Consider the following 14,245-nt stretch of genomic DNA (forward strand, 5'->3'; position numbering starts at 1 on the left):
AAGGATGACCTGTAAGCAATGGAAGCAGGAAGCTTACAGCGGGCTGTGGGAGTTTCGCAGCGGGACTCGTCCGCGGGTGGCTATTGCAATGACCGCTCCTGCAGTGCTTCTCAGCCACGCTACGCCAATCACGACCCTCCTCTACACGCCATTCCCTCCACGCTGCCTCGACTGAGCGAAACAACGACCTGACGCTCCAGTCTGGATCTTCCTATTGTGAGTTTGGGATCCTGGATCTGCGTCTCCAATCATTTCTCGACATCGTCGACAGCGCATCGATGCGTTCTGCCGCCCTGTCGAGCTGGGCCTGCTGTTGTGGCCGAATGAATGCTTGATACGTTGTCCCCCAGAGTGAGCTGGAGCCCAGTCAACCGTGAAGATCCTGGTAGGGCGCGCCACCCAGCAGCCTACCATGGACAGCACTGGCAGCGACATGGATCATTGGGACCTCGAATACGATGAGGCCCGCCAAGATCTTGACCTCCGCCATCAGCGCCGATTACAGCATTTTCACCACGACCTGACATTCGATCACGACACGAGCTCCCACTCGGGATACGCACACGACCACAACTTCGCTTCGACGGACACTCATGACCATCATGCGTCCAGTATAGATCCGGACGATCGCTACTTCCACGACCAAATGGCCTCGTCTTCGGTTCCACGTCCGTCGTTGCGCTCGAATGGCGACGGAACGACCCCGAGGCATCCAGTCGTCTCACCGAATCGAAGTCTACCCAGGCCAAACAATGTTCGATCAGCGTCAAATCCAGTGGCAGCGACAACGAATCCCAAAGTCCGCCCGAACCCTAATGGCAAGCCGAGCGTCAAGGACCTCAAGAAGCGATTCGATCAGAGTGGAAATGGCTCTTCGATCCCTCGTACCCCAGGGACTCGCACCGACAATGCGTCAGGGCCACGGGTGCAGACGACGTGGAAAGGTGGTGACGGTGCCAACTCATATGCGAGCGTACGAAGCGGAGGATCAGAGCCAAACTCGAGCGATTCGAAAACGCGAAGCCAACGACCTAAGTATTTTGCGGAAGATCATATCTCCAGCAATGCTCAATCATTTGCCAGCCGCGTGGCCAAGCCTCGAGCTTCCGGCAATGGCGCCAACTCAAATGCTTCGCCAGCAATGGCTCAACTATCTCCTCAGACCCCATCGCATCCGACGCAGCCACCTCCGGCTTTGACACCCACTACATTACCGCCGCAGGGCCTACTATTTGGCGAGATTCTCCCGGATCAATACGATACATCGGCACTAGGGTTTGGTATCGAGAGCATCCGTCCCCGGCGTGGCTCTGGCCCTGACACACGCGGCTCGTGGCCCCATCAACGAAGCTTATCAGATCCCGATGTCGAACTGCCATCCACAGACGCCTGGTACGAACAGATAAGCCCAGTCAAGGGCACGCGCCACCACGAAGCGTCTCCACCACTAGCGTCAAAGAGTCACGGGCGGTCCCTCAGCGATGTCGCGTCGCAGACAGCTCCGCAGCCTCCTTCCAGAAAAGGCGCCACTCGAATACCAACATCTACATCACAAAACCAGAATATTACAACAACCTCGAGACTTCCGTTGTCTGTGAGGCAACTAAGTACACCGGGCGACTCTTCTAGTGCAGACTCTACCAGGTCCAATTCCCCTGCCACGAGCAGACGACCTTATGCGAATGGAAGGGCTTCGAGGGCAACGACACCGACGGCACGATCTAAGGCACCAGCCACGCGAGCGAAAACGCCCACTCAACCGGCTGGTAGCGGGAGGAGGGGGGCACCGCCCAGATTGCCAACGCCCAACAGCAATACACGACTCCAGGCGTATATTGCTTCCCCTCCACCGAAACTGTCACCACCACTACGAAGCTCGAGACCCAGACAGCCAGTGTCTATGGCGACCACAGCAAGCTCACGGTCGAAAGCGGTGGATAGACCGCCGCGGACGACTGTTGTAACCTCAAGATCTTCATCGACAGCGGCGCAGGAGCCAGGAAGCCGCCGTCGAAAGATGTCGATAGGACCAATAGACTTTGAACAACGACGAGAGCACATACGTCTCGCGTACAGTAAGTCTGTGCGCGAGAGCCAAGCTCTCGAAAGTCGTAAACGGGCAGCGGAGAGGAGGCGGCGGGAGCTCGAGGCGGCCACACAAGCGCAAGCAGCAACCGAGTCTTCATCGGCAGCCCCTTCTCCATTAGCACGCGAGCCGTCGACTGCTGAGCCGGAATCCCCAAGTGGTGATATGCCAGTCGAGCACCGGCCGCACGTCCAGGCTGCGTTGGATGCGGTAATCCTTGCTGAGTCGCCGGTAGATATGGATTTCACCCGTCAAGAGACGATGGCCGCTCCTTCTGAGGAAACGATTCATCCAGAGGAGTCGTCTGTCGCGCCTCAGAGATACCCAGTTCTCGAAACGCCCCCGATGGACGTGCCCGGTAGCTTTCCGGCCTTCAGCCCACAAACTGATAGAGACGAGCCACCGCTTTCAGCTGTATCAGCGACCACAGAGACTACCGAATTCGACGTTGATCCGCAGGACGAACCTTCTATGTCTGCTACACCACAATCCGACGCAGTGCCCTTTACAGTCAAACCACCAAGCCCCCAGCAGCTGGCTCCTGTTCCTTTTCGCGCTGAATACTACTCTCCGTTCGAAGACGATTCTCATTCCCCGTCCGTCGATAGCGAAAGTCACGAACCTGTACAGCCCTCTCGGGATTCAACAGTCTCATCAGGCTACGATGATGAGAACAGAATGTCCCCAGTGGACGCGTACGAGGAGAGGTTCAGGATGAATCGCGACCAGCCACCGCGAATGGCAAGCTCGTTTAGCACGACTGTCACGATACTGCCTCCCCAGCATGCTGCTGATAGCGAGACTGTACCTTTCCCTCGACTCGACATGCAAGACGATTCGGACTGTCACACAGACCTCGACGACACAGCGGATCCTGCGCGTAGTTCAGCGTATGGTTACGACAACGTCAATGACACATGCACCGAGGACGCTGATGACCGCCTACCTCTAGACGACTGTCAATCGGAGTCACAGTGTGACGATCGTCGTTCATCGCAGATCATGTCGTCTTGCGCCACTTCAGACGCTGGTGATGCTGGGTACGAGCCCAACGCGACAGAGCCCACGACCCTCTTGGTTCCCCCCTCGTGGTCCAACCGGATCAGCCAGCATTCTCAATGGACAGATCTTACAGTAGAAAGCCCCAACCCTTCGAGTTTTGATCAATCACCCAAACTGGACGATCCACAAGAATCACCGACGTATGGGCATGTTACCATCTTCGGATCAGAAGTCATAGGCCGCGGCAGCGACCCTGGAACGCGCGGATCAGAACACGATTCGCCCCGTGCGCAACAATTTCACATGACGACCGAGCCTCAGAGATCCAACACACAGCAATTGCCGAACGTTGATGTTGGTGACGACTTAAGGATACCGTATCTTTCAGAAAACCCGGCGCACAGCGCACCAAATATCGCCTCGCCTGATCATGAGCCGCCGCCTGTTCCCCACCCTACTTCAGGCTCGCTTCTAACATCCAGTCGGTCCAGCGGTTACGATGATCAGTCACAATACGGGAGTACAAGACTCGCCTCAGGCCGTGGAAGCGAAGAATACATGTCACAGCTTGAAACGCCACGCACAATTGACACCAACTCGGTTGGCACACCGGACCAGTACTTTGGCGCCCCCTCATGTGACAGTGCAGCGACAAAGGTCATTGTAGCAAATGGCGACGAGTTGACAGAAAAGGAGCGGCATCGACTTGTTCAGCGCCGCAACGTTATCAAGGAACTTGTGGACACGGAGGCGGTCTTTGTGCGCGATATGAACATTGTGGAGGAGATTTACAAAGGCACGGCCGAAGCATGTCCTAAGCTTGACGACAAGACTGTCAAGCAGATCTTCCGAAACACCGATGAGATCATTTCGTTCCACACTCATTTCTTGGCACAAGTCAAAGAAGCGGCTGCCAATGTCTACGTGATGAAGTCGGGGCGCTCATCATCGTTGCAAGACAACGGGAACGAGAGTTCAAGCAAGGTTGAGACCAGCGATGCGCAGGATCGCACTGTGCTCCTCGGGCCCTTGTTCAAGAACAACATTCAGCGGATGAAGACGGCCCATGAGGGCTTCCTGCGAAGCAGTGACCAGGCTGCGAAACGTCTCATACAAATCCAGCAGGACCCAACCGTCAAGGTGTGGCTCAACGAGTGTAATGAGGTCGCCAAGGACTTGACAGCGGCGTGGGACCTGGATTCGCTATTGATCAAGCCCATGCAGCGTATCACCAAGTATCCGAACCTGATCATAACGATCCTGCAACACACCCCGCAGGGCCATCCCGATCGAGAAGGACTGGCGGCAGCGAAAGACGTTATCGAAAACGCCATCATCGAGATTAACAAGACGAAGAAGAATTTCGAGCTGGTTGGCCAGATCGTTGGTAGGAAGCGCAAGGAGTCCGACGGCAAGAGTGGCCTCGCCAGGGCATTTGGAAAGCGTGTGGACAAGCTACAAGCCCCAGGCGCGAGACCACCTGAGGATTCGGAATATGCCAAGCTTCATGAGAAATTTGGCGATGACTACTTGCGCCTGCAGGTGGTCCTCAGAGACGTTGAATTCTACACTCGCCAGATCTCTACCTACGTAAGGGAGTTCCTGCAGTATCTCTCTTCAGTTGAGCTTGTCATGCGGATTCAGCCGGGCGGGCATCCTGAGCTGGAGAGCAAATGGGTGCAATTTAACATTTCGATACGCGATATTGAAAAGCTAGCACTCGAGGAGCACCTGGCACAGGTTCGCAAGCAAGTCATTGAGCCCTTTGAGCTGGTCATCAAGGCCTACGGCAACCCCTCACTTGCCATGAAGAAGCGGCAAAAGCGACGTCTCGACTACGAACGCCATGAGCAACTGAAGCGCGCGGGCAAAAGCCCAGATTCGAGGTTGAAAGATTTGGTGGAAGAATACGAAGCTCTCAATGACACCCTCAAGAAAGAACTGCCAGTGCTGTCCCAGAGTACGGTGGAGATTGGGAATCTGTGTCTGCTACGGTTTGTGGACATACAGACCAAGTGGTTTCGCATTTGGAAGGAGAAGATGAAGGCAGTGCTCAAGGACAATGAGGACATGCCCGACCTCGACGGAATTGTCAACACGTTCCAACGAGAATTCCCTTATGTGGAGGAGCAACTAGCCAGCATTGGCATCCTCAACCCAACCACATGGAGCAGACCATCCATGTCGACCTTTGCAAGCACAGACGATGCGTTGTCGCGGAAGACGAGGTCGCCCAGGCCGTCGGATGTTGATACCATGCGAAGCCGGGGCCTGTCCACAACCACAGACTCGGCACCTTCGCTCCCGACACCTGACTTTATGAAGGGTGAAAGCAGTACGTCTTCGGTGTCTCCGATCGCACCCAAGAACGTCGCAAGCCCCCACCAGTACAATTACCGGGACTACTACGCCGGATTTCCTCCGGCCACGGCAGGCTCATCGGCTGGAGTCACGCCGGAAGTATCTGGCAGCTCGCGATCCGTTCTCGGCGGGACCTCGACTCGACCAAGCACAGGACGCAGCTTCGACTCGGGTGCGATTCCAAGGCAGAGCATGGAGTCGCAATCGCAGTATCGACGCGACTCGAGCGCAACATACAACTCGTCCACAGTGCCACAAGAGGGTCGCCGATTCTCTGGGCTCTTCCACTCGGCCTTGCCTCTCCCCGATGGGCCGGAGGAAAACAAGCGATCGTCTTCGCGAGCATCCTCCATGGATCGCGGTGCGGCTCATGATGGGTATAACGTACTGTGGCTCGCCGCATCCCTATTTGAGTTCAACATTGCGACAACGAAGCACGAAGCCGGCTATCCCTATCTAATCTACCAGGCAGGGGAGGTGAGTTGTGTTCCGAAGCACCTACTGCTTGCGAAGCTGACATGTCCAGATTTTCGACGTGATTGCCGAAAAGGGCGAGCTCTGGCTTGCCAAGAACCAGGACGATGCCAGTGAACAGGTCGGCTGGATCTGGTCCAAGCACTTTGCCAAGTTGGCAGACTCATGAATGAACATACTTGACCAACAGCGAGCGCGCATGTCCACGATACCATTCCTCACCATATTCTCTCACGCAGCGATGTACCGCGCCTCACAAGCTCACTGCACAGCTTTTACGGCTCTCCAGACATATTCAAGCCTCTTGATGTTACTCCTGATATTTTTCTTCTCATTTTCTTCGTCAGGCGTTGCGGAGCGAGCAGATGGCCCCATGACAAGGCAGCAGTTGTACACACTGGCATCAGGTATGCAAAGGGGCGCATGAGGTCCAGTCGCCGTCATTGCACGGACAGAGGAGGCTCGGGCGCCGGGGCGTTTGATAGGCAGTGCATGGTACAGTACGTCATGGCTCGGTTCGTGCACAAGATGTGCTCAGCCCTGGTAGCAGGCGATGCAGGGATGGCGTGACGGACGTTGATGAACCTGATTTCCGAAATAAGATACCAATACATGCCACAGTAACAATGAATCTCAATTATGGAAGATGATGTCCGGATGGTTGTAACCTCTCTAGCTACTATTAGTAGATACTACTTTGTTGAAGGGCATTCGCAGGCGTGTGCTTGTACGTAAGGTAGTCATTTACCCCAGGTTCCCCAATCGAAACAGACCCACCCACTAGTGTAGTCTAGACTAGACTAGACTAGGTAGGGGTGCTTGGCCAAGATCTCTGGCGCATTGGCATCTCTAGTCTAGCCTAGTCATTTACACACTTCCCAAGTTCCACATTGGCATCATTGCTACATACATACGCGATCATTACGCGCCGCCATACTCGCAGAGAATCGCCCCTTTTCTCTTGCATTGCGCATACTGCCAAGTCACAAGCGATCTCCCCGAGGCAAGCCATGCGCCACCTCGCTACGCAGAGCCTCTGACGCCCGCGCGATGGCGACGTGGACGGGAACACCGGGTGTGAGGGGAGGCTCAGAGGCGGCGCAGATGGCGTTGCTCACCTTTGGTGCTATTGGGATAACGTAGGTACTCACACACACACAATCACCACGCGGCGACTGCGACGGCTAACGACAGCAATGCAGGTTCACATGGGGTATCGAGATGACATGTACGGTACCGTCGACCGCGGACAGCATGCTGCCGCCTTGCTAACCAGTGATCACAGACTGCACGCCCTACCTCCTCGATCTCGGCCTCACAAAGTCAAACACATCTCTCGTGTGGATCGCCGGTCCGCTCTCCGGGCTCATTGTGCAGCCTGTTGTCGGCGCGCTCGCCGACGCCTCTACCTCGAAATACGGCCGGCGACGACCCCTCATGCTCCTCGGCACCGCCCTGGTCGCGGTGTGTCTGCTTGTGCTGGGCTTCACAAAGGAGATTGTGGGCCTGGTGCAGGCAGACGAAGAGAAGGCCAAGCGACCGACGATTGCCCTGGCCGTGCTGGCCATCTACGCGGTGGACTTTGCGATCAACGCTGTGATGAGCTGCTCGAGGAGCCTCATCGTGGACACCTTGACAGTGGACAAGCAGCAGACAGGGGCCGCTTGGTGTGAGTAGTGCCCTTCAGTCAGGTGTTGCGGTGCTAACAGGAGGCAGTTAGTAGGATGTCGTCGGTGGGCCATGTCGTTGGGTACGGCCTCGGCGCTGCCGATCTCGTCGGTATCTTTGGCAAGTGGATGGGCGACACGCAGTTCAAGCAGCTCACAATCATCGCCATGGTCTTTATGGTGGTCACCAACGGCATCACGTGCTGGGCTGTCACGGAGCGCGTGCTCGTGGCGGCGGCGCCCAGCGATGCCAAGGGGCATTTTCAGATCTTCCGACAGATCTGGTCCACCATTCTGAACATGCCGCCCCGCGTCCAGGCCATCTGCAGGGCGCAGTTCTGGTCGTGGCTGGGCTGGTTTCCCTACATGTTCTACGGGACGACCTGGATTGGCGAGACGTACTTTCGCTACGACGTGCCCAAGGACGCGGTTGCGTCCGGCGACATGCTCGGTGACATGGGTCGCATCGGGAGCACATCCATGGTCATCACGTCGATTATTACGCTCACGGCGGCGTTCGTCTTGCCGCTGCTGGTGGAGTCTCCGGACAGGAAGAGCGCGACGCCGTGGATGCCACAGTCCATGTCTGGGTTCGTAGCGAGGCTGGGCAAGTACAGGCCGAACATTTTAACGACATGGATCTTTGGGCATCTGGTGTTCTCTGCGGCCATGTCCATGGCGCCCTTTGCGACGAGCTATCGCTTTGCCACATTCCTCGTCTGTCTCTGTGGGCTGTAAGTCAGCTCACCCTCTCTGCCCTGCCACGTGCAGATGCTAACCTTCCATCCAGGCCATGGACGATTGCCATATGGGCGCCTGTGGCCCTCCTGGGGGTCGAGGTCAACCGCATGAGCGCCGGTGACACTTCCACGCCACCTCAGTATCGCCGTGTATCCCACAATGACGGCAGCATCGACGGTGAGGACGAGGACGACATTGAGATGCTGTCAGCTGAGGATCCTATGCACGCGCCCGAGGTCAAGGCATCGGGTGAGTTGTCGGGGATCTACTTTGGCATCCTCAACATATTCACCACCTTGCCTCAGTTTGTTGGCACCTTTATCAACATGATTGTTTTTGCCATCCTCGAGCCTGGGAAGAGCCTCGACGTGGGCGTGGGCCACGGAGGCGCTGGTGCGGGTGTCGGTGTTGGTGCTGGTAGCGGCGACGAGTCTGCTCCCGAGGATTCGGCTGAACTCACTAGAGATGGGCCAAATGCCATCGCAATCAGCCTGTTCATTGGCGCGATGAGCACGGTCTACGCGGCTTGGGCTACCAGGAAGCTGAGATATCTGTAGATGTTCTTGGGGGTTTGGCGTTTTGGGACATGTAATGGGGTACGCGGAAACAAGGCGTTCATCAGTCATCGAGGCTATCCATGTGCGCACTGTCGTGATACTTGCACCAATGCCACTGAGGTTGCATCCGCAATCTCCAGGCTAGACTCTTGTGGCACGCCTCAGTGGGTACGAGTTGATCGGTCGTCAGTCAGGCTTGGGTAGTTCCAATTTTGAACACTGGCATAGCTCTTGTCCAGCTCCCCATGAGCTACTACTGGTCCTTCTCCTTGCTACCCTCAGAGACCTTTTCCCACTCATCCTCCGTACTCACGCTCGACTGCGATACCTGCGCATCCTTCTCCTTCGCCGACTCCACTTCGAGGCCCTTCCTCTGCGACAGGCCCTGCGTCGCCGGCTGCACCTCGACCTCCTTCGAGGCGCTCACGCCCTCTGTATCTTTCTCAGGAATGAGCTTGCTCTCCTCTTCCACTTCCGTATCGCTGCCGTCGTCCCTCCTCGTCCTCCGCTTCTCCTCCTCGGCCTTGTCCTTGGCCGCCTGCTCCCGTTGGACGATGGCGAGCTCGGCGGCAAACCAGTTGACGCTACACCAGAGACCTGCGCAGATGATGGAGAGAATGACGCAGTGGATCGAGTAGGTGGCAAAGAGCAGGCCGGCGAGGGTGAGCTGCAGAGCGAGAAAAGTGGCGTTGGCCGCGCGCAGTAGGGTCGGCGTGGGACCTGGGGTGAAGATGGACTCCCAGAGGTCGGTGACAAAGCTCGCCATTCTGTTGTTGTCCTGGGCAGGGTCTCGGATAATGTACAGGAACGTGTGGTGTCTTGCGGGAATGGGAAAAAGTCGCTGATGGTCGTCGCGGTTCGTTGGGCGCGGTTGGCCAAGATTATCGACGAGGCATGCACGTCCCTTGGTGCCTAATGGTGACTGCCGACTGGACACGTGTGCTGCGCGATTTGGGAGGCCGACGGCGTGTCTCTGTGCTCGCGATGACTGTATGGGCGTAGAGGAGGAGAACAGACTGGCCGAAACGGACGCGCCGGACGATGCTGGATCCGTGGTGAAGCTCAGCATTCCCGATCAGCAGTTCGAGTCCGTTTTAGCGGAAGTGGGGATGAGGGGGAACACACAACGAAGCAGGTCCAGTTGGTTTCTGCATACCCTATGCGCACTCCCTGCTGCGTCGTAGGCTTCGTTCCCAGTCTTCGCCGACGTCCGAGATGTACAATTTCGTAGAAATCAATGTGCTGAGCCTTATTATGCCATCTATTCATCAGTAACATCCGCAATCACGTAGAGCTTTGACACAGAATGTCACCGTTGCAACGGATCGGACAATATCTGTAAAGAGGTGTTGGGACAAAGTTGAGCAAGTGGCCCACACGTCGACATACGACACGACGACGAGTAGAATTTGCATTGAGAGACTATTTGTGAATCTGAGGGTAATAATGTGGCCGCGAGGAAGAACTAGATCGCGCTATGCAGTGAAGCCACAAGTCGCATGGCTCCATGAGCGCCAGCATTGGATCGATCAGCCAGTCGAAAGGGACCGGTTGACAACAGGGAGGACAGAAAAAGCCCTCTGTAGGCTGGCTCTATAGCCAATGTCTGGCCGCTTTGACATGGAAGTTTATGACAGAGGAGGAAAAACGTGCTTGAGCATGCCTTATTCCATCGTGTCACGTATCACGAGGCATGAGCCAACGTCAAGTATCACGGACACTTCATGTTTGATCGCTATTGGGCCTGTATAGTCGAAAACATGGTGCGATAGTCGTGCAAACCAACTATCACCGAGAAGACTGGAAGTTTCCTCCGTTTTTCGTCACTACCGACGACAACTGAACATCCCGGAGTATCTTATATCGTTGAAAGGTGTATGTAGATGTGTATCACAGACTCCAAGAACGCAATGGAATGCCATACTGGCTTATCCAAGCTAAGACACTTAGAAGACGACTCGGAGAGCTAGCCCCCTCTCCGGCTCTGTCTCAATTCGTCGTCTTGACAAAGGCAGCCTCCAGACAGCCAGGACTGCGCGCAAGGCTTGGGTTCAGTATTCGCGGCTGCCTGGTTGATAGCCAGTCTCGCACTCGCCCCGCTATCGCGCACGCTACAGGTAGGCAGACAGTCAGGGCAAGGCTTAGGTGTACACTGAACTAGTCTCTGACGATACTACGTTACGCAGCACGCGCGACAATGACTCTTGCACGATGCCAATGACTTGTCTAGACGCCTCGCTGTGCCGTCCGTGCATGATGGACGTGGGGGAGTATGAGAGCAAGAAAGGGTCGTGGTCTGAGCTTCTCAGCATAAGGACAGGGCCAAATTTCGTGTGTCAGTGCGCCCCTGCGGCCATCGAACGCCAATCTCCAAGAATGGAACTGCCTGGGATGGTATTCCTGGTATGCATGCTCAACGACACGGCACTGAAGAGGCATCCAATCCCTACTCCGTACTAGCTCGGCGACTCCCTTTGTCACTCAACGACAGCACACGCACAAGGAGACATTGATCGCACAGTCGGTGCGTATGGGCGAGACAAACCACCGGTGCTTCTATTCGGCCTGTCGAGTATAGCTCACGGACGAATTTCATCACGCCATCTTTCAGCGTCGTCTCAGCCAGTTCTGAAACCGCGAGACCTCTCTGCACCAACCTCTCCGAACGTAAAGTACCTCCTCGATAAATCAATTCGCCGACCTGCGGTAGTCACCAGGGACGCAGCTGATCGAAAGCGTTTGTCAGCTGTACGCCAAGGCCACGGCCAGGGCGAGGTCCTGGTCAACAAGTCGATTCCCGTGAACCTATGCATGCGATGAATTGCGCCACGGTCCGGCTCACATACATAACAATGTCTCGCTGAAAGGCGTGTTATGGTACTGACCGTTTGGGTATCTTGCATCCAGATACTGCAGGGGTTCGGAGCTCACCGTGAACAGAATCGAACATGACTACTGCACCGCCTTGGATCGTGGCGGCGGTCAGAGCGAAGTATCCGTGGACGAGAGCCGAATAGTCTCCGAAGTAACATGAAGATTGGCCACCACACCAACTCACCAGGATTCTGAAACACAGATGTGGGATCAGTCACTGACAGAAGTTCTGACTCGTGATCGTCTATGCGTCCAGAGGGACCGCGTGCGCGTCCATGTGGTTCACTTTGGTTGTGCAGAAATGACGTCTGTGAGTTTGTGCTAGCACAGCGTGCGACAGCCGCGGGGGGGGCGCAGACTGGGGGTTGACGGACGATCCGAGACCAACATTGATCCATTGCGACGATCAATCATGCGACACTGGAGTCAGTGTACAGTGGCGAACATCTCCACTCGCAAGAGCAAGTCCACGTGCGCGGGTCTCCAGGTCAGCGAGCTGGAGTGAAACGCTGGGCTCCTGATAAGGCACAGCATGCGTGGCAGTGACCTTTGCTGAGGCCAATTTCCACGTTTGTTTCGCAAGACAATGGATCAATGCAGTGTGTACTTAGTTGATGCTGTGTCTGATCAAGAAGTAGCTTAGCATACTGTCAAACCCGAACAAGGACAGGCTGAATTACCAGCTTGGGACTGTCATGAGGGAACAGGGTATAGGTAATTTAAGGTACAGGTTGACAGCTTCAAGAATCCAAAATGGGCGCCGAAACTCGCCCAAATCACCTCTTGCATGCTCACCAGTTGAGACCGGGGCGTGAACTGGGTTTCCTCCAAACGCGGTTGTGTACCAGCCAGGACAAGGGCCGGCTACTGTCAGAGGATCGCAATCCTGACCGGAAATCTCAAGGTCGACAAAGGCTGTCAAGGCCTCGAGGTTGTTGTGATGTGACGTCCGGGGTCTGGGTTAGAGACCCCAGAGCCCGCCACACCATCAAGGAGTAGCAAAGTACGTACTTGTTGCGTGATGTGCATGCGGCATCATGAAGACACCCTCATTTCGCGGGCCACCATGCCACGAGCTGGGTGGTAAGGCGACCCCGGTTCGTCCAGCTGCCGTCATCCAGGCGCCACCCGAGATGCCTGTGATTCATGTGCGTATTTAGAATATCGCGATGGTCTGCCAGGCGTGTTTCACTGTTTCATAATACGTGGAACATGTCGATCGACAAGATACAACCCTGCGACCCTGGCACTCGTTGATGTCAATCAGCACAGCCCATACTCCCGAGCCCCATGTCCTGGCGATCCGGCTACTTCCACAGAAAGAGAACTGCGCTTTCTGTCCATAATTAGCATAATTAGGAGCGGAGCGTGGTGATGACTTGGACGCAGTCAGCATTGCGTGTCTAGAGTCCAGACGACAACTCCTACGTAGCATGAAGGTACTGCAACCCGAGCAGCAGCGGGCGCCGGTGTCTGGGAGCCTGGCGTCAAGACTCAACTGCCAGGAACCGCAAACTCCCGGACTGGTTTACTTGTATTTCAATAAAATTATCCAGTGCCAAATCGCACATGCAGGTTGCGCGCGCTGGGTTGCACTTGGTAGTTGGTACTGCAGCAGCGCGCTCTCGGAGCTGTGTTCGGGAGGGTGCTCGCAATTGGCCGGGGCCGAACCGGGCGCGACGCCTCACTTACCAAGTACTGGCGTACCATGAAGCCGAAAAGGATGGGTTTCGGGCTTTCAGCTTGTCTCTAAACGTTGCTAGTCGGAATCAAGATTCAGATCGGGCGCGCGCGCGCGAGACGGCAGAGCTTCGGGTACGATCGCTGTCTGGCCGCCAGCCACTGGACTGGGCCCGCCAATGTAAGGCTGCGCTAGGCTGGACCTTAAGAAATTAGCCCTGACGCCACAGCGCGATCCGCTCTGCATGACACTCATGAACCAGATCATGTATGCATTCGAACAAGACCTGTTGTGTTTCACGAACCTTACAAGGTTCCAAGCAGCCCAGGAAGCAGCAAGACACGTAGGTATCCAGCAGTAGGGTCGATAGAGAATGATGGATGCTGCAGGCACTCAAGACCGGAGAGACGTGCAATGTTGTCTTCCAAGTGCCGGGCTGTTGGCGTGCACGTCCGTGGGAATGATTGGGAAACAACTCGATTAGGATTCAGACCAGTGCCCGCACAATACCCCAAGTTGACACCAGCCCCTGTGAAACCTCAATGGCATGGATGTTGATTATACTTAGCTCTTGAAAGCAACAAAGGCCCGACTCTTGAAGTGTAGGTGCAGTACGACGTAGACTCGAGAGCAGACCGCTGAAGCAGCGATGCCCGGCTCAAAGGCGCTAATAGTCGAATTCCCAGATTGGGCAATTCGCTAGGGGCCCTCATCTTCCAGAATTCCAGAGCCGGGGGGTGGCGCGCTAGGCAAAGGCAGGCCAGTCCTCCGATCTCCAGTCCTGGCTCACAGTGTAGACATT

The 14,245-nt window shown here is 55.8% G+C and overlaps 3 protein-coding genes across 3 annotated transcripts; 2 read left to right on the forward strand and 1 right to left on the reverse strand.

Moving 5' to 3' along the window:
• Window positions 1–412: 412 nt before the first annotated feature.
• J7T54_006015 (Dynamin-binding protein-like protein) lies at window positions 413–6,092 on the forward strand (the record flags this gene model as incomplete). Its single annotated transcript, XM_051502848.1, has 4 exons — window positions 413–973; window positions 1,771–1,933; window positions 1,986–5,926; window positions 5,976–6,092. The coding sequence occupies 4 exons, from the start codon at window positions 413–415 to the stop codon at window positions 6,090–6,092; spliced, it is 4,782 nt and encodes a 1,593-aa protein (XP_051366537.1).
• An 881-nt stretch (window positions 6,093–6,973) lies between these two features.
• Window positions 6,974–8,888, forward strand: J7T54_006016 (General alpha-glucoside permease-like protein; the record flags this gene model as incomplete). The annotated part of the gene is made up of 5 exons (XM_051502859.1): window positions 6,974–7,062; window positions 7,126–7,151; window positions 7,209–7,592; window positions 7,640–8,324; window positions 8,381–8,888. The coding sequence occupies 5 exons, from the start codon at window positions 6,974–6,976 to the stop codon at window positions 8,886–8,888; spliced, it is 1,692 nt and encodes a 563-aa protein (XP_051366538.1).
• A 253-nt stretch (window positions 8,889–9,141) lies between these two features.
• Window positions 9,142–9,957, reverse strand: J7T54_006017 (uncharacterized protein; the record flags this gene model as incomplete). The annotated part of the gene is made up of 1 exon (XM_051502870.1): window positions 9,142–9,957. One exon carries the CDS (start codon window positions 9,955–9,957, stop codon window positions 9,142–9,144), a length of 816 nt encoding a protein of 271 aa, XP_051366539.1.
• Between the last annotated feature and the right edge of the window lie 4,288 nt (window positions 9,958–14,245).

This window comes from Emericellopsis cladophorae, assembly GCF_022114955.1.
Source record: "Emericellopsis cladophorae strain MUM 19.33 chromosome Unknown NODE_1_length_1489480_cov_119_871856, whole genome shotgun sequence".
In the NCBI taxonomy this organism is placed as follows: Eukaryota; Fungi; Ascomycota; class Sordariomycetes; order Hypocreales; family Bionectriaceae; genus Emericellopsis; species Emericellopsis cladophorae.